The 18,986-nt window shown below is 42.1% G+C and overlaps 1 protein-coding gene across 4 annotated transcripts in view; it reads left to right on the top strand.

Annotated features, from left to right (window-relative positions):
* Nucleotides 1-18,986, top strand: part of CSF2RB (colony stimulating factor 2 receptor subunit beta) — a 37,606-nt gene that overhangs the window by 12,047 nt on the left and 6,573 nt on the right. For 2 of the 4 annotated variants that reach the window (XM_007503430.2, XM_007503429.3), the window contains exons 5-14: nt 1,492-1,700; nt 2,556-2,716; nt 2,812-2,965; nt 5,223-5,358; nt 6,809-6,966; nt 9,042-9,172; nt 9,811-9,994; nt 12,548-12,638; nt 13,797-13,854; nt 16,463-16,566. In XM_007503430.2, coding sequence (XP_007503492.1) covers nt 1,492-1,700; nt 2,556-2,716; nt 2,812-2,965; nt 5,223-5,358; nt 6,809-6,966; nt 9,042-9,172; nt 9,811-9,994; nt 12,548-12,638; nt 13,797-13,854; nt 16,463-16,566 — 1,386 coding nt within the window. The remainder of the gene's footprint in view (nt 1-1,491; nt 1,701-2,555; nt 2,717-2,811; nt 2,966-5,222; nt 5,359-6,808; nt 6,967-9,041; nt 9,173-9,810; nt 9,995-12,547; nt 12,639-13,796; nt 13,855-16,462; nt 16,567-18,986) is intronic. The other 2 variants (XM_056798889.1, XM_007503431.3) reach the window with 1 other exon arrangement.

Raw genomic sequence — 18,986 nt, forward strand, 5'->3', positions numbered from 1 at the left:
GCATCCAAAACAAGGTGGTACCTGTGCTGATGGAGGAGACTCTTATAGTTCCCATAAACCACTTGAAAAAGAGATCATAGAACCCAGATCTAGAGTTGGCAGGGACCTCACAGACCATCTACAAAGGAGTAAAGTGCATCTCCTGGAGGTTATGACTAGTCCAAGATCACATAGTCAGTAGACATCAGAAAGGGGATTTGAATCCATGTCTTGTGACTCCAAAACTAGTGCTCATTCCACAATACCATAGAGATTCTAAGAAAAAAAGCAAATGCCTAAATATATCTCAAGGGGAAACCAAGGATTTTCCTACTCTTGGGGTCAGACTGAATTTGGAGAAGATGACCAGACCTTTCCATGTGCTCTTCTAATTTTATGTCAGTCAATTAATGAGAAAACATTAAGTACCTACTATGTGCCAGGCACTATGCTAAGTGCTGAGGATACAAAGAGTGAAAAAAGACAGTCCTTGAAGTCTCTATCTGGGAACCTGGTCACTGTCTTAGCTTTTTTAAGTTGGGAAAGATCTCAGAGGTCATCATCAGCCATGGAATTGGAATCTAGTGGGTAATGAAATAAAGATCCTTCCTAGATGGATGGAAGATGATAAACACCCACCTAGGGACCTCCCCAGAGCCAGCAAAGCACAAAACCCTTGGGCTTTTGAAACCAAGTTTATTCTGATAATTGGGGTAAAGGGAAAGGATAGGAAGGGTCCTAAACTACAGATCTAGACTCAAACCCACCTTCTATGCACCTTGAGAGAGGTACTCTTGTTTGCTTCTTTAGGCCCTGCCTATCCACTCCCTGTTTGTACCTAAAAAACCCCCAAAACTATCTGACCACCTTAACTAACCTTATTAGTGTGGATTATTAAAAGGATAAAGAGGAGGACTCACAGATGTACTGAGTCTTTACCTAAAGCCTGGGGTTGGCCTTCACTGGGTAGCCCAGAGTCCCAGGTGACCAAGCCTTGAGATTACCTTAGCCAAGTAGATTTCTCACAGATGGATATCAGGCAGATGGCCTCTGTACCTCAGGGAAAAAGCAGTCCACTCCAAGGCAAACTCTCAAACTCAGGAATTACTAACCTCTCCACGAGGTTAGGATTTCCACGGGAAGATGCCAGAGCACAGATTCTTCCTTTCAGTTCAGTGGAAAGTCAAAACAGGAGTGACAGTTAAAACAGTCCAACTCCAGAATCTTTCCCCCCAGGGCTTGTATCCAAATTATCTTCTTTTCCTCTTAAAGCTAATCCATAAAACAGTGATGGCGAACCTTTTAAAGACCAACTGCCCAAACTGCATCCTCATGCCACATGTGAGCCACCCCCTTACTCCAGGCAAGGGAGGGAGGAAGCCCTCACATTAGGCTACTGAGCAGAGGGGCAGGTGATGGGAGAAATGTTCTCAGGTCACCCTCTGGCATGCTTGGTGCCATAGGTTCGCCAACACTGCTATAAAATCTGCTCTGTCCCTTACTATGTATTAGTCTTGTTTTTAACAGAACTGTCGAAGCAAAACAAGCCCCCTGTGACCATAGCCAGAACACGTCCTTGCCCACTTGTAAGTTCGAATCCTGTATCCCCAAGACATGCTTCATTCACCAGAAATATATGGTTGGGAGCCAGATCGACCTCTTCAGTTTCAGAACAGATCGGCCTCTGGAGATCAAACTTAATGTCAGCCTGGGCCAGAGTGGTGAGTGGGGAAATTGAGGGGAGGTTTCTCCTAGCTAGGGCTCCTTCTCTTGTGGAGCCATGATTGGGATAGGCAGGCCATGAGGGGAATCAGGATGTGGGGATCCTGATTGAGAATGGTAGTGTATTTATGGGGCAGATGAATGGGAAAGGTGTATAAAAGAATCTCCCCATCCTGCTGCAACCCTGGAACTGTTAGCCCTTCAAGTTAAAGGTCTTGGAAGTCTTGACTCCAAGTCAAACTTAAAAGCTCAGAGAAGGACATGCTCATTCATAATGCTCCCTTAGAGTGCGTTTTGTAGCATCATAGTGCCATAGTACCAAGCCTCCTCCTTTTATAGAAGAGGCTGGAGAAGAAAAAGAAAAACAATTCAGTAAACCACCAAAACAACTGAGTCTTTCAACACAGGCCCATTCCCTACCTCAGGGCCCCCTCATCTGCAAAGAAAAGGGGAGGATATGCTTTTTTCATCCCTCCTCTGGGCCAAGCTTGGTAATTACTTATGGAAAGTTCAGTTTTGTATTTATTGGTTTGTTTTTTAAGTTCCCCTTTTCCTTGTATTTTGTTGCCATGATTTTGGGCATAATGTCATCCTGGTTTGGTTTATTTCACCAAGCAAGTTCATGTTTCAAGGAGTCTCCCTATACTTCTTGGTCTGAGACAGTCATCCTATTTTTCAGCATAATGATAGTTCATTGCCTTCATGGAATATGGCTTACATAAACATTTTCTGGCCAGCAGATATCATCTACATCATTTCTGGTTCTTTGCTAATACAGAAAGAGTGGCTTTAGGTATTTTTTGGGTGTCTTCAAACCATGAAAATAATCACTTTCTCCCATTCCCTCCTTTCAGTTCAGCCTCCCACCCCAAAGAATCTCCAGATTACAAAAAATGGAACCAAAGGCTTCCTGCTTTCATGGGAGATACTGCAAAGCTGGAACCAAAACCACCAGGCATCCTCTGGGGTCCTGATGTTTGAGGTGGCCTACAAGAGGCAATGGGAGTCATGGGAGGTATGTAAAGGAGGTCCAACTGCTCAAGAAGTCTCTGCCTTCTTCCATCTACTACAGCAACATTGATCTGACATTTCTTTTCAATCCACCCACAGGAGGCTTTCACAAAGAGTTCCTCCACATCTCATGTTACCTTTGGGCATGACCACCTCATTCCTGACAACCGCTATGTGGCCCGAGTGAGGGCAAAGACATCTGGAGAACGTTCCAGCCCATGGAGTTCTGAGGTTTCCTGGGAGTCTCAGGAAGGTAAGGGGTACAGACCTTTCTCAGGTCTTGGAAAAAATAGGAAGGGGGCTCTTTACACTCTTCCAAGGCCCACTTTCCCATGATTTACTTTAAAAAGCAAAACAAAACCTCACCTTCCATCTTAGAATCAATACTATGTATTGGTCCTAAGGCACAAGAGCACTAAGGACTATGCAATGGGGGGAGGGGTGGTTAAGTGACTTGCCCAGGGTCACATACCCAGGAAGTGTCTGAGACCATATTTGAACCCAGGACCTCCCGTCTCTAGGCCTAGCACTTAATCTACTGAGCAACCTAGTTGCCCTTTGTGATTTACTTTTGAGATGAAGCCTGGTACAGAATCAAGAGTGTTAGATTTGTAGTCAGAAGCCCTGAGTTCAAATCCTAACATAGCCACTTTGTGGTCATGTGATATTGGACAAGTCACTTATCCTGACTGGGCTTTGGTTATTGATTGATTGAATGATGAAGGAGGCAGAATTTGATGATCTTTTTAAGGTTTCTTTTAACTTGTAACTTGGTAATCTTCTCCTCTAACTCACGGGCCTGGGAATAAGAAATGAATGAATGAAAAAAAATTTACTGAACATGTGCTATATTTATAGCCCTCTGGAAGATACAAATAGAAAATCAAAACAGCCCCTAAGCTTCAGGGTGGATGAAAAGGTTCAGGGATACTTAGGATTGGCAACAGAGCAGGTGGTAGTAACCAGGTATCTAGAAGGCACAATTGGAGGGCAGATGGTTTGGTCCAGAGGCTCTGCAGACTCCATAGCAGTACAAATGATAAGGTCTTGAGGCCCTGTATCTTGATGGGAGCTATAGTTGGTGACTTCATGGCTGATTCAAGTAACATCAGCCGCCGAGTTATTCTTCCCACCTGGTCACGGGACAGCTTGAACTGGGGGTGGGGTGCAAAGAGAAAAAGAGGAATAAGAGCACCCATATGACCCATGCTTTTGTCTTATTGCATAAGAGACCTCTGCCATTCCAAAATGGAGCCAGATGGAGAAATCATGTAATGGGCAGAATTCTTAGAGACTTGGTGCCTCTTAGCCCAGCGAAAGCATGACTTGTGGAAGGGGCTCAGAATCAACCGAGGATTTCAGAGTAGGACAAGACCTCCGAGGTGACCCAATGCATCACATTCCCAAGGCACTGTCCCCTCTGCAACTTCTTGCTAAGTGGTCATGTTAGGGATATTCAGCTCTGAGAAATCACCTGTGGAAGAAGAGTTACACCCATTCTTGGTAGCTCCAATGGGAGTGTTTGGCCCAGCGGGCAGAAATTTTAGTAAAGAAGACTTCACAGGAGAATGTAAGGGAGAACTTTCTCATGATTAACCTGGCCCATCAAGGGAACAGTGTGATAGTGAGCTACACAGAATGGAAAAGCAAAAATAGATAGTGATTACTAAATAATTGCATGTTAATTGATTAATCTTGGTGGAAGACTGTGTGCAAAGGCAGGAAAATGGAGTAGTGGAGGAAGGCAACCATTGAGATCAATAGAATTCCAAGTCATCATTCCATGAGGGTCCCTGGGTCTCAGTCTATCAGCTTGTCAAACTGGGAGAGGTTGGAGCTACCTGATATCTCAGGTCCCTCCCAGCCAAGACATTCCTTGTTCTAAGCCCCCTACCATCTCTGACATTCTCTGTTTAAAAGCTTCTCTCAGTTCTGACATTCCATGTTCTAAGGCTTCTCTTGGGCTTGATATTCCATTTTCTGAGACCCCAACTTATTCTGATATTTTATCATTCTAAATATTATAATATATTTATCTCTAACTAGACCACATAACAAGTAAGAATGCCTGGCATTGAGATGCAGCTTTTTTCCTTTTTTCTAAGATCCTTTCTATATATTCTTTGACTAATTCCTCACCATGTCCCTGAGAACAATATAGGGAGATATTATTTTCATTTTGCAAGATAGGAAACTAAGGCTCACAAAAATTGTGACTTTTTCCAGGTATAGACAGCAGCTCAGTAACCAGTAAGGACTAGCACTGTGGTATCCCTGCACCAGGACAGGGCATCAGGCTTCTGTGGGCCACTTTGCACCAGGTTTTTTCAGATCTAGTTCTCCAGGTACCAAGGAGATGTTAGGAATATGGGCAAATCTCTAGGGTCTCCAGGAGAGGGAGGCAGGCCACAAGCTGAAAACCATTCATTGTGTTCAGAAATGGGACTTGGCTCCAGCCCTGGGAAGGGTCCCACTTCACTTCAGAGGGTATTAATGATCTGCCTTCCTAGGAGATCCAGCTCAACCCAAGAATCTCCAGTGCTTCTTTGATGGACTTGAACAGCTCACTTGCACTTGGGAAGTGAGGGCAGAGGTTACCGGCTCTGTCTCCTTTGGGCTCATCTACAAAGCTGGTCCAGATGAGACGTGAGTGACTCCTTTCTACAATGGGTACAATAATCTCTTCCCCTCCTTGATGTTGTCAGCATCTTTAGCTCCATCCAAGTTGGCACAGAAGCCTAAAAATCATATGTAATCCTTTAAAAATATGATGGTTGTCTTAAAAAAGAAAAAGACTATCACCATTTCCCCTTACCCCAAAGAACCCCTTTTCCCAACAAAGAGGTTTAAGCAAAACCAATTAACAAAGTGACCTATGGCCCTGTAGTCTTCACCTCTCCTGAAAAGGGATGTTTGACTGATCCCAATTGTTTCTTCAAGAGGGAACTCCATGCAACTTTTTGCTGCATTTATAGAATTGTAGTGTCTAAAATCCTTCACAACCTCCTGTTCTTCCAGCTTTCAAGTCTTCTTACTGGAAACTTTCTTATTTTCTTAATTCCAGACTTCTTGCTGTCACTTGTACAATATTTTCCATTTTCCATTTACACTGATTATACCTGATGTTTAGGATACATTCTCTGTCTCTCTCTTCCTCCCTCTCTCCTTCACCTCTTTCTTTTAATCCTCCCTCCTTCCTTCCTTGCTTGCTTCCTTGCTTGCTTGCTTGCTTCCTTCCTTCCTTCCTTCCTTCCTTCCTTCCTTCCTTCCTTCCTTGCTTGCTTCCTTGCTTCCTTGCTTCCTTCCTTCCCTCCTTCCCTCCTTCCTTCCTTCCTTCCTTCCTTCCTTCCTTCCTTCCTTCCTTCCTTCCTTCCTTCCTTCCTTCCTTCCTTCCTTCCTTCCTTCCTTCCTTCCTTTCTTCCTTCCTTCCTTCCTTCCTTCCTTCCTTCCTTCCTTCCTTCCTTCCTTCCTTCCTTCCTTCCTTCCTTCCTTCCTTCCTTCCCCTCCCTCCATTTCTCTCTCTTTCTCAGTTGTTGTGAAGACCAAATGAAATAATATTGGTAACACATTGAGCTCAGTGCCTGGTATATGGTAAGCCTATTTAAATACTCATTCTCTCCCCCTATATGCCAGGCACTGTGCTAAATGCTGGCAATAAAAGAAAGGCAAAAACTGTCCTTACTTTCAAAAAATCAAGTAAACTACAAACACTTATTGGGCTCTTACTTTGTTCCAGGTATTCTGTCAATCAATAAGATTGTAAACTCCTTGAGGGGAAGGACTGTCTAGTAATAGACCCTTGATAAAATAGTAATTGACTGATTGCTAAGGACAGAGGATACAAAGAGAGGCAAACATAGCCTCTGCCCTCAGGGGCTTCCCATTCCAAAAGGGCAACCATTCAGGTCCATATAGAATAGATCTGAAGAAGAAGGACCTAGCAGAAGAGGTGATGATTAAGGGAGGCAAGGCAAGGAGGTGGTAGCTGGATTTCATCTTGAAGGAAGCCAGGGGAGTCAGGAGGCCCAAATGATAGGGGAGGATATTCCTGGCCTGGCCAGGGAAAGGACATTAACTGGAGTTGTATTCCCTGCAGGAGGGAGTGCACCCCTGTGCACAAAGAAAGGAAGCCAGGAAGCCCCTATGTACAGTACAGATGCCAGATTCTGGTTCAGGATCCTAATGACCAAAGACAGTACACTGTCACTGTACAAGTCAAGGAAGAGAAGAAACAGATCAGGAGTTACCTGCATGGTGAGTAGCCCAGTCTCACAGACTCATTGCCTTAGCAGTTAAGGTACAAAATGACTATTAACACCCCTGTAATGTTTAATCCCATGTGGAGCATAGGAGGCCCATCTCTTGCCTTTCAAAACCTCTCAGCCTAATTGGGGAAACAAAATTAACTGATGATGGCTCCATTATACATTAACCCCAGACAGAAGAAAAGAAAATTATAGACATTCAAATAACACTTTAAGGTTTGCCAAGCACTTCCTATGTATTGACCCATTGGATCCTTACCACAACCCAAGGAGAAAGGTGTTATTATTATCCTCATTTTACAGATGAGGAAACTGAGGCCACAAAATTAAGTTACTTTACCAGGGTCACCCACCTAGTAAGTATCTGGGGTGATATTTGAACCCAAATTTCCTGCCCAAGTCTGTTGTAGAATTTCATTAGAAAATGTCACCAGAGTCTATTTAAGTGCTTGGATAGAAATCTTTTTCTTTAGTTCTTGTTGCTATTCAGTCATTTTGGATTCTTGGCGATCCCATTTGGAGTTTTCTTGGCAAAGTTCCTGGAGTGGTTTGCCATTTCCTTCTTCAGCACGTTTTACTAATCAGGAAACTGAGGCAAACAGGGTACAGTGACTTGCTGAGAATCACACAGCTAGGAAGTGTCTGAGGCCAGATTTAAACACAGGAAAATGGGTCTTTCCAACTCCAGGTTTGACACTCTATTAACTATACCACCTCACGGCAGCCATAGGACCTTGGTTGTGTTGGTATTATTGTTCCCATTTTATGGAAGGGAAAACTGAGACTCAGGGTTAAAAATGATATGCCCAGGATCACACAGCTAGTTAGTCAGCAGTGGTTTTCATCCTAGGTCTTCTGTTTATTCCTGCTGCACTCTTTTTTTCTTCCTTTTCTATGTGGCCAGTTCTACTTTTTAAAGGGTTCTTTTCTTCAGCAACTTTTTGTGCCTCCTTTTCCTTTAGGCCAATTATAATTTTTAGGGATTTGTTTTCTTCAGTGTATTTCTTCCAAGTTGCTGACTCTCTCTCATTTATTTTTCCAGTTGTTCTCCTACCTCTGCTATCATTTGATTATTGAGCTCTTCTAGGAGTTCTTTTTGGCCTTGATACCCTTTCACACTTTCCTCTGAGACTTCGTATGTTTCCATTTTGGCATTGTTGTCCTCTTCTGTGTTTGTGTTTTGACCTTCCCCATCACTAAAATAACTTTCGAAGGTTAGGTTTTTTCTTTGCCTTTTGCTCATTTTTCCAGGCTTTTTTGTGACCTTGCCTGTATGTTGAAATTCAGTTCTATTCTTGGGGTGCAGGGAGTACTGTCACATACTTGTATTGTGGTCTACTCTTATGCATGAGGTTGGCCTGGCTGCCTTTGGTTCCTTTAGTGTACACTTGGCTTGCTGTAGGGAGGCTCACAGCTGTTTTATACAGAAGCTGCCTTTGCCAAATTGGGTTGGGTTCTATTCCTTCCAATGGTGGCTCCTCCAAGTGCATCACACTGGACTGGGATGGCTCCACTCTCTTCATTGCTACTGGATTCAGCTAGGTTTCAGCTAATCTTCCCACTTCCCACTTCCTTAGCAGTGCTGTGTTCCCCCAACTGCAGCTGGATTATACTGGATTCTTCTCCACTCACTTTTGGCTCCCCCAGAAGAAAGCATGATCTGAGTTGCTCCCCTTTCTTACCTTAGTGATATGGATTCCTCCTGCTGTCCTTCCATGTTGTCTTGTACAGAACACCATTTCATACTGTCTTTTGTTGGTTCTTCTACTCCAGAATTCATTTTGAATTTTTTTGGTTGTTTGGAGGTAGATTTGGGTGAAGTTGGAGCATTCCTAACTCCACCATCTAAGCTTCTTGGAGCAAGCACTTCCCTCATATTTAAAGTGAAAAGTCCTTAAAGAAGCAGCCCCCGAAGCTGAAACTTCTTCATTGGCCAAGAGTGATAGATACTAGCCCATTTTAGGGGAAGAAGGTAATTTATGGAAACACTAAAGAGAGTAGCTTCCTTTTGAGAATATCCTAATAATTTACCCAAGACAACTTGGTTGTTTCCTTACATTTCAGTCCAGCCCCAGCCACCATACATTACAGTCAAGAAGACAGGAGACAGTTACTGGCTGAACTGGAAAACAGTACATACAATTTATGAGCAGATCTACGAAGTTCAATACAGGAAGTCTACGGAGTCTTGGGAGGTAAGCAGCTCTTACGTGAGGGATATAACCTACAGAAGGAATGAAAGGGGGCTAGATGCCTGTGTTCAGTCATTTCAATTCCATCAGACCTTTCATGACCCCCTTTGGGGTTTTCTTAAAAAAGCTACTGGAGTTTTTTTGCCATTTCCTTCTCCAGCTCACTTTACAGATGAGAAAACTGAGGTAAATATGATTAGTTGACTTGCTAAGCACATAGATATTAAGTGTCTGAAGCTGGATTTGAACTTGAGAAGATGATTATTGGCTAGATATAGGGAGAGAAGTGATCTTCCCTGTGCACTTAGGGGAAGAATTGTTTGAATGTGACTTGTCTATAATGAGAACAAGGAGGGGAGGAGGAAGAGTGTGGACTTTAGAGGCAGAAGATTTGAGTTTGAATCTGGTCTTCACTACTAACTCTGACCTTGAGTCCATGGTTACCTTTCTCTGGGATTCAGCTTTCTACATCAATAAAAAAGGGAGGTTGAACTGAATGATTTATTAACTATTGGATGACTAGAAATTCCATTACTCCATGCCTTAGGTTACTCTAAGCTCTGGTATTCTGTTTTCTTGTCTCTTTCCTAGATGTGTTATTTATTCCTCAGCCCTTATTCTTCTCTCTTTCTTGCTCCTAGGATGTTCACAATGAAACCTTGAGAATTGTCTTGGGTATGGAAATCTCTGAGAAGAATCTGGAGCCAGCCACAGATTATTTTGCCAGAGTGAGGGCAAAAATCTCATCTGAATCCTACAGAGGAATATGGAGTGAGTGGAGTAATGAATACAAGTGGACCACAGACAGTCGAAGCGGGTTACAAGGTGAGGCTATGTTGGAGTCCTTTTTCCATGAGAGGCCAGAGAAGCCTGGGCCAGGTGAGACTAAAGGGTTCCTATTATCATGCTATGATTGAGAGTCCTGAAGGTTCAAGAGGAACAACCTGACCTGGACTAAGCTCCAGGGCTGTTCAATAGAGAAAGACAAATATCCGCAAATGTCTTCAGCCTTTGATCCTAGGACTATCATCTGGGAGTATATAATCACAATAATCAATGCTCTTCACATTTTGATAACAAATCATGGTCTATAGAGTTCTTCCCTCTGAGCCATCTTGTGCAGGGATTATTTTTACTACTTTACAGGAAACAGGTTCAAGAAAAAAATTGACTTGCTGAGAATTCCTTGGCTGGCAGGTATCAGAGCTGGGATTCTAACCGAGGACTGATTCTGGGATGTTTCCATTATAACATAAAACCTCTCAAAAATTTAAAATCTCCTTGAATATAAAATGGATAATTTTGATTACATTAAAGTATAATTTTTTGCACAAACAAAATTAATGCAGCCAAGATCAAAATTGATTCAGGAAACTAAGATGGCTGTGTGTGTGTGTGTGAATTAAAGCAAGTTTCTCTGTCAAAAGTCTCATTTGTCAAATATATAGAGAACCAAATCAAATTTATGATAATACAAGTCATTCCCCAGTTGATAAATGGTTAAAGGATGTAAACAGATAGTTTTCAGAAGCAATCAAAGCTATTTGTGTTATATAAAATGCTAGTTATTATAGAAATGCAAATTAAAATAATTATGAGGCATAAACCTAACAGATTGACTAATAGAACAGAAAAGAAAAATGGAGGATATGCAGAAAAACTGGGACACTAATGCACTGTTGGTGGAGTTGTGCACTGATCCAAACATTCTGAAGAGCAAATTAGAACTATGCCACAAATTTTTGAAACTGTATATACCTTTTGACCATTATCAGATCTGAACTCCAAGGGATCAAAGGAAAAGTACATATATGTATATGTACATATATACTTACAATAGTTCTTTTTGTGGTGGCAAAGACTTGGAAATGGAGAAGATACCTGTCATTTGGGCAATGGCTTAACAAGTTATGGAAATTATTGTGATGGAATACTATTATGCTATAAGAAATGATCAGCAGGAAGTTTCAGAAAAACTGGAAAGACTTATATGAGCTAATGTAAAATAAAGTGAGCAGAACTAGGAGAACAGTGTATAGAGTAACAGCAATATTGTATGATGATCAAGTGTGAATGGCTTAGCTATTCTCAGCAACAAACTGATCCAAGAAAATCCCAACGGATTCATGATGAGACATGCTATTCTCCTTTAGAGAAAGAATTGATTGAGTCTGAATGTAGATAAAAGGCATACTTTTTTTTACCTTTGTTATTATTCTTGAGGAGTTTTGGGTCTGTGTTTTCTTTCTTAACATGAGTAATGTTGGAATATATTTTGTATGACTGCACATGTATAATTTCTATCAAATTGTGTGTCTTCTCAAAGGGAAGAAGAGAAGGATAGAAGGAGAGAATTTAGAAGTCAAATTTTTATTTTTTTTCAATTTGGATTATACATGTATTATCACATAAAACATTTCCATATTATTCATTTTTGTAAGTAAATAATCTTATAGAACCAAAACCCCCAAACATATACCCATATAAACAAGTGATAAATCATATGTTTTTACCTATATATCTACTCCCACAGTTCTTTTCATAAGTCCTTCAGAATTGTCCTGGATAATTGTATTGCTGTTAATAGCAAAGTCTATCGATATTTGATCTTCCCACAATACTGCAGTTACTGTGTACAATGATCTCCTGGTTCTGCTTATTTCACTCTGCTTCAGTTCACAAAGGTCTTTCCAGTTCTTTCTAACATCATTCTGCTCATCATTTCTTATAGCACAATAATATTCCATCACCATCATATACCATAATTTTAGAACTCAAAATTTTTAAAACAAATACTAACATTTTTTGTTTATCCAAGTAAGAAAAAATTCAATTAAATAAAAAATATGAAAACTAGGTTAAATAACTTTACCAAGATAAGTAACTTTCATCTCTTGTTCAATTTTAAAATAAGCAAGCTCATTAAGACAAAAATAAAATCTCCCTGAATTAAGGATATAGTATAGTATAGTTAGAAAGATCCTGGACTAGGAGTTAGGACGTCTGAGTAAAGCTCCCAGTTTTGCTATTCCCATTAAAATGAAAGCTCTGGGAAGTCAGGAACTTTGTTTTGTCTTTCTCTACATCCTCAGTGCTTGTCACATAGTAACTATACAATAAATGTATATTGACTGACGAATTGGGTCACTCTGTATGTCACTCCCTTTCCCAAGATTTCAATTTCTTCATCATTAAAATGATTAAATAATAATAAATAATTAAAATTAGCCTCAATGATTTCCTAAGTAATTTTCCTTCCTTGGTTCTGAAGTCTAAATTAGTACCCTTAACCCATCCAGTGAATGTTCATTGAACTGACTCACCCTGCCTGGCACTGGTACTCCTTCCTGACCTGCCCTTTTTCCCCCTTCCCTAAAGTGCCCGGTCCATGGATCCTCTCACTGGTGCTGGTCGTTACTACAGTCCTGGTACTCCTAGGGGCCTGGTGCTGTTGTAACTTTGGGGTCAGGTAAGGTGCTTTTCTCAGTGATGGCTGGTGGGTATCCCCTCTAGGATTCACTAGCCCTTTGGAGAGCGGGGGGCTGTGTGAGTGAGTAGAACTACTTACTGCTTGCTACCTGGTAGACTTAGGCAAGTCTCGGTTTCTTCATCTGACATCTCAAGTGCTTTCCAGCTGTAGATTAAGGATCCTCTGGTACCATTTACAATAGTTCTGACCCTGGTGTTTGCCTTCTGTGTCAGAATCAAGCTCATTTCAGGCCCATTAGCCCCACCAAGGGGCCTCTATCCTTTCTTGGTGAGAATGAGATTTTTTAGGAATGTGGCGATTTAGGTCAATTATCAGAGCCGAATTCACCACAAAGTTGTCAGATCTGGGAAAAGTCAGAGAGAGCAGCTGGTCCTAACCCCCCCCCACCCCCCAAGTAGAATATCAAATTCTACAAAAGAAGAATCCATTTTTGATAGAAATGGAGAATCGGGGCAATGAACTCTGGTCTCTTGATTGAAGAGAATCTATCCAGAGCTCTTTCCATGCTTGATGCTTTTACGACTTTGTGAGCCATGTGAGAAAGGCAACCAATCCCCTCTGAAATGAGCTCATTGTGTGATCTTGACCAAGAAACCTCATGTTTCTTGGTCTCGGTTTCCTCACCTGTGAAGTAAGGACAGTGACCAGGTGATTTTTAAGTTCCCTCCTAGCTCTGCCATTCCATATTCTCAGGTTCCTTCTGCTTTCATTCATGTTCTAAAATCCTTCCCAGATCTGTTCTGCCTTCTAAGAGCTCTGCTAGTTCTGACCTTCCCCATTCTAAGGTTTCTAGCAGCTCTAAGATTCCATGATTATATGTTGGGGTGACCCAGAATATCTGATCCAGTGTACTAGTATTCCTTTTGGCTACCATTTCCTTGGGTGGGTAGGGAGCTCATCCCTTCTTCTCAGGTAACAAAAATAAAACTCTCACACTAGGGCTAGACCCTGTCTTGTGAAAGTCAGAATTTCCCAAGCTGAACTCTCTCTGTCTACCTCCTTAATGGGGGTTGTGGGCTGGGGAGGGGGAGGAGGGAATGGGTCCTGAAGAAGCAAGCAGTCCTCCTTCCCACCCACTGGGAGTATCTAGGATAGACAAGGATAGCTGACTCTGCAACATGTTTTCTTTCTTTATAGACTGAAGGCAAATTGGGAAAACAAGATTCCCAACCCGAGTAAGAGCCACCTGTTCCAGGTAAGAGACTAAGGACTATTCCAGGAAAGGCTGACTTCAGGTCTTCCTCCAGATAATCCCAGGACAATCTCTCTGAGCCTCAGTTTCCTCATCTGTAAAATGGAGATAATAATAGAACCTCCTCGTAAGGTTGTTATAAAATTCTTAGGAGATAACATGTGGAAAGTGCTCTGTAGACCTTGTTGTTCAATCATTTTCAGTAATGTACAACTTTTTGTGACCTCCTTTTTGGGTTTTCTTGGCAGAGATATTGGCATGGTTTGCCATATCCTTCTCCAACTCATCTGATAGAGGAGGAAACTGAGGCAAACAAGTTAAGTGACTTGTCTAGGAACCCCACATGCAATGTCTGAGACTGAATTTGAACTCAGGTCTTCCTGACTCCATGCCTGGTGCTCTATCCACTGTGCCACCTAGATGCCCTTCTGTAAGCCTTAAAGTACTCTCAAAATGCTATTATAATAGTTTTCTCTATGCATTGCTCTGTGTCAGGTAGGAGGGATAGATTAAGAGAAAATCTGGTACTTTCCATCTTGGAGAGCATCTAGTGGAGAGATAAGATACAAACACAGACAGTGAGAATTTGTATTAATTAATGAGTAGCAATATAGAATTCCTAGATCATCAATACTAGTATAATTAGTGAGCAGTGATCTGTAATTACTAGATTATTAATTTTGATATAATTGAGTAGTGATATAGAATTCCTTGATCATTAACATTAGTATAACTAATGAGCATTATGTGAGAAGTGTATTAAGAAAAGTCAAGTGCTTTATGAGAGGCCTAGAGATGTCAAATGACCCCCCTGAAGTGCCACAATCTTTCATAGGTAGGGTTTTTTAAATCATTTTTACCCTTTTTACCATATATAGTATATAGTTTTATTTTTTAAGAGTTCATAGGCTAATGCAGAGACAACATGCAAACAACTGTGTACAAATAAATTATATACAGAATAAATTGTGGGGTAACCTTGGAAGGCACTAAAATGAATAACTGAGGAAAACGTCTTGAAGAAGAGAGGACTTTAGCTCGCTTCTAGCTCAAAATGTTCCATTATCCCATTAGTAATTTGGTTGGTTTCCCTCAAGGGATAGGTAGCAGAGCCGACAGCCAAACTCACATCTTCTGAGTTGGCCCTTTGCAGGAATACCTTACCCTTGGCCAGGAGCTGACCAAAACCAAGACCGCCTCCTCTTTGGCATGATAATCCTTCCAGTCTTTGAAGGGAGTGATTTAGGTTCTTCCCAGGTCTTGTTCCCCCCAGGCCAAACATCTCCAGCCTCTTCCAAGGGATCCTTCCATGGCATGATCTTGTGGGTCTTCACCCTCCTTTGGGGGCTCTCTGGCCAGTCAATATCTTTCCAACCTGTGGTGCCCAGAACTTAATAGGGGACTTTTTGCTTGACTATCAACCTTGGGCAAACTCTCACCACTTCTCACATGGGTATATTACAACAGCCTCCTAATTGATTACTCTGTCTCAAGTCTCTCCCCATCCTAATCCATCCTGCACTCAGGTGCCAAAGTGTTTTTTCCTACAACTTAGATCTGATCATGTCACTCCTCTACTCAGTGAACTCTAGTGCCTCCCTATTATCTCCAGGATCAAATCTGTTTTGTTTTTGCAACATGGTCCCTTCCTGTCCTTCTGGTCTTATTAAACTTTGTGGGTCTCTGTGTGCAGAAACATTGTCCTGCTTGGAGTTCCTCACACACCACAGACTATACCTGAAAATGCTTGATAAAAGCTTATAGACCGACCATTAAGTATGTAAAGTACTTTGATACCTTTAAAGTACTAAGTGAATGTCCATTGCTGTTATTGTTGCTGGGGGAAAAAAGAGGGGTCTTTCTGGTCCTGCTGAAGTTCTACCACATGGGCCACTGTGAATTCTGGGGGCATGTAAGGTGCCCTGGACAGTTAGAATTATGTTCTTCCTTGTAATTCCCTTTCCCCTCCAATTCCTTCAATCAATTTTCTCTATTCTCTTCTCTCTTAATCCTGCTCTTTCTTTTACTGTGTTACCCTGCACAAGTTACACTTCTCTAGGTTTTAGTTTGTCCATCTGTAAAATGGGGGCAGTTAGGAGGCATAATGGATCTGGGGTTAAGAAGACCTGAGTTCAATTCGCACTTCAGATACTTCCTAGCTGTATGACCCTGGGCAAGTCACTTCCCCTATTTGCCTCAGTTTCTTCATCTGATAAATAAGCTGGAGAAGGAAACGACAAACCACTCCAATGTATCTGCCAAGAAAACCCCAAATGTGGTCATAGTAGTCAAATGAGACTGAACAACAACAAAGCTATAAATACAATGAGAATAAGCGGTGTTCTGTGAAATATATTCTATATAACATGAGGGGACTGGGGTAGGTAGCCTCTAAGGTCCCTTCCATCTCTAAATCTAGAACTCTCTGACCTGGCTTGAATTCCAGCTCTACTTGCTACCCCTATGACCTTATAGATAAGACATATGACCATCTTGGGCCTCTTGACTCCAAACTCTGAAGCCTTCTGAAAGTTCTCATTTATTGTTTTTCCCAGAGAAGAGGGAGATGCCAGCCCAGGAGAATTTCAGAATGTTTTCTTTCCTTCCACAGAATAAAAACAAGAGGATTTGGATTCCAGGTAACTTTTCTACTTCTAGTCAAGAGAGCCCCTGGGAGAAGGAGGAGAGAGAAAGCTGTGTCTCCTGGTCGAATTGGTGAGTTTGCTTCCCAGTTGAGTGACTTTTAGGGAAAAAAGAGGGATGGGCCGGGGTACTGGGACATAGAGGATAGATACAGGAGGGGTTAGGACCAAGGTAAGATGAGGGCATAGAAAGACACCTTCTTAGCACATGCAAAGCATAGTGAAAAACAAACATGATAGAAGATGAGCTGAGCTCCTCAGTAGAACACAAACACAGGTGGTCCAAACCCAACCTGAGGAGCTTTATAAAAAATAGGGGAAAGACCCTGGATTTGGAGTCAGGGGTTCTGAAATCAAACCCTAGCTGTGATTCTGAGTGCATGACTTCTCTGGACCTGGCTTCTCCTCTAAAAAAATGAAAGAATCCGACTCAGTGATCTCTAAGTACTTTGCCTGGTTTGGATCACTATTCTTCAAAATGAACATAGAAGAAACAGTTGGTCTAGAGAACAAAGTTAAAGAGTCCCCAGATGGGGACTTGCCTGGTTCTCTGGGACACCTTGGGCATTGTTACTTAAATTTTCTTCAATTCAGCCATAAATTGTGATAGGTACAGTGGTGGAATATAAAGTAAACTTAGAATTGGAGAATCTGATTTTGAATCTTGATTCTACCACTTCCTTGTTGATTGACTGCCCTCCACCAAGCCCATCTCCTCTCCAAATCCAAGGTGCTGCCAATTTAAAATGAAGTTAGACTAGATGACCTCTAAGGTCCCTCTCAACTCCAGAGTTAGGCTCCTATGGTACCCTGATCCTCCATAATGCTAGTGCTTTCCCTCTCCAATTTAGCCCATCTGTAGCTTGCTAGTAAATAATCAATTAACCACTCAATACTTAGTAAGTACCTTCTATGTGCCCAGCACTGGGCTAAGTACTGGGGATATAAAAAAGACAGTCTCTGCCCTCAAGGAGCTTACAATCTAGTGGGAAAACTTATAATATAATGTTGGCATGTTGTTTCTCCCAGTAGGCTGTGAATTCTTGGAGAGTAAAAATTGTTTTTGCTTTTATTTACATCCCCAGTGCTTAGCAAAGTGCCAGGAACATGATAGGGGCTTAATCAATGTTTGTTGACTGACTATGATGTTGTTTGCTCATTCAGACCATGAGCAGGGAGCATGCCTTCTCTTGTACCCTACCTACCACCTAGTTAGTATAGTATCAGAATACAGAAAGTGATGAAGCTTGGAAGACCCAAAGAACCAGGAAGGAAGGAACTCAAAAGGTTGAATCACAGTATATCAGAGTTGGAAAGTACTTTCTAGTCCTATTCTTCCACTGTACAGTGGGGAACCTGAGACCCCCAGATGTAGAGAGACTTGCTCACAATGAGTTAGTGACCAAGAAAGGACTTGAATTCCAACCCATGGCTGGAGCTGGGTTTGTCTAATTGGATAGAAGGTAGGAGATCACCACTGTCTTCAAAGGTTCCAGCAAGGGGCTCATGAAGGAGCCAGTTTTGCTTGAAGAAGTCTGAGCAAGAGCCCTCCTAGCTAAAGGAAGAGGATTTCTTTGCCTGGTGTCCAACTTGATTAATTCTAACATTATTAAGTGTCTGCAATGGGCAAAGGGGAGGCCTTTGCATGGTAAAATGGCATGAATGATGGCTTTGGGGTCAGAGGACTTTGTTTCATATCCTTCTTCTCTCACAATTCCCTTCCCATCTCTGAGAGTTATATTCCTCCTCAGTAAATTGAGGGGGTGGAACTAGATGGCCTCTAGGGTCCCTTGGGAGGTCATTTGATCTCTGTAGACCTCAGTTTCCTCATCTATAAAATGAGAGGGGTACCTACTCTAGCCATGAGGCATGGCCTGCGCAAATGCATGGAAGCAAGATATTAAAGAGTACAGTGCTCTGAGGGGGTAGAGTGAACTATGGATATAAAGGTCAGCTGGAAGGAGATTGGGGAGGGTCTTCAATGCCAGGCTAAGGAAGTTGGCACTTTTTATAGGGAACCATTGAAAGTTGTTCAGTAGGAAGGAACAGCCTTCCGAAAAATTCTTTGACAGCTGCTGAAGGAGGAATGGGAAAACTACAGAGATTGATGATAAAAGCAGCTGCAAAGCTGAAAATAGAAGCTCTCTCTCTCTCTTCCTGATTCCAGTCACAAGACCACAAGGCCACAGATGAGGGCTGTGAGCACCCCCAGACAGCTCCTCCCATCCTTCCAGAGTGTTCTACCTATACCCTTCTCCAGCCACCCCCTGAGGCCATGTTCTCTCATTGGCCACACACAATGAACAGGTTCTCTGCTTCTGTGCCTGGCGCCTAACAGCTGTCCTGGACATGTCAGTGGGAGCGAATGACTGAGAGACACATTTCAGCTCAATATTAAGAGAAATATGCTCCCAAATCAGGGCTGCTAGATTAGAAAAGAGGCTGCCTTAGGGGGCAGCAAGGTCCTGTCCCTGAGAAGCTTCAGAGATGTTA

The sequence above is a fragment of the Monodelphis domestica genome, chromosome 5 (genome assembly GCF_027887165.1).
Source record: "Monodelphis domestica isolate mMonDom1 chromosome 5, mMonDom1.pri, whole genome shotgun sequence".
NCBI lineage: Eukaryota > Metazoa > Chordata > Mammalia > Didelphimorphia > Didelphidae > Monodelphis > Monodelphis domestica.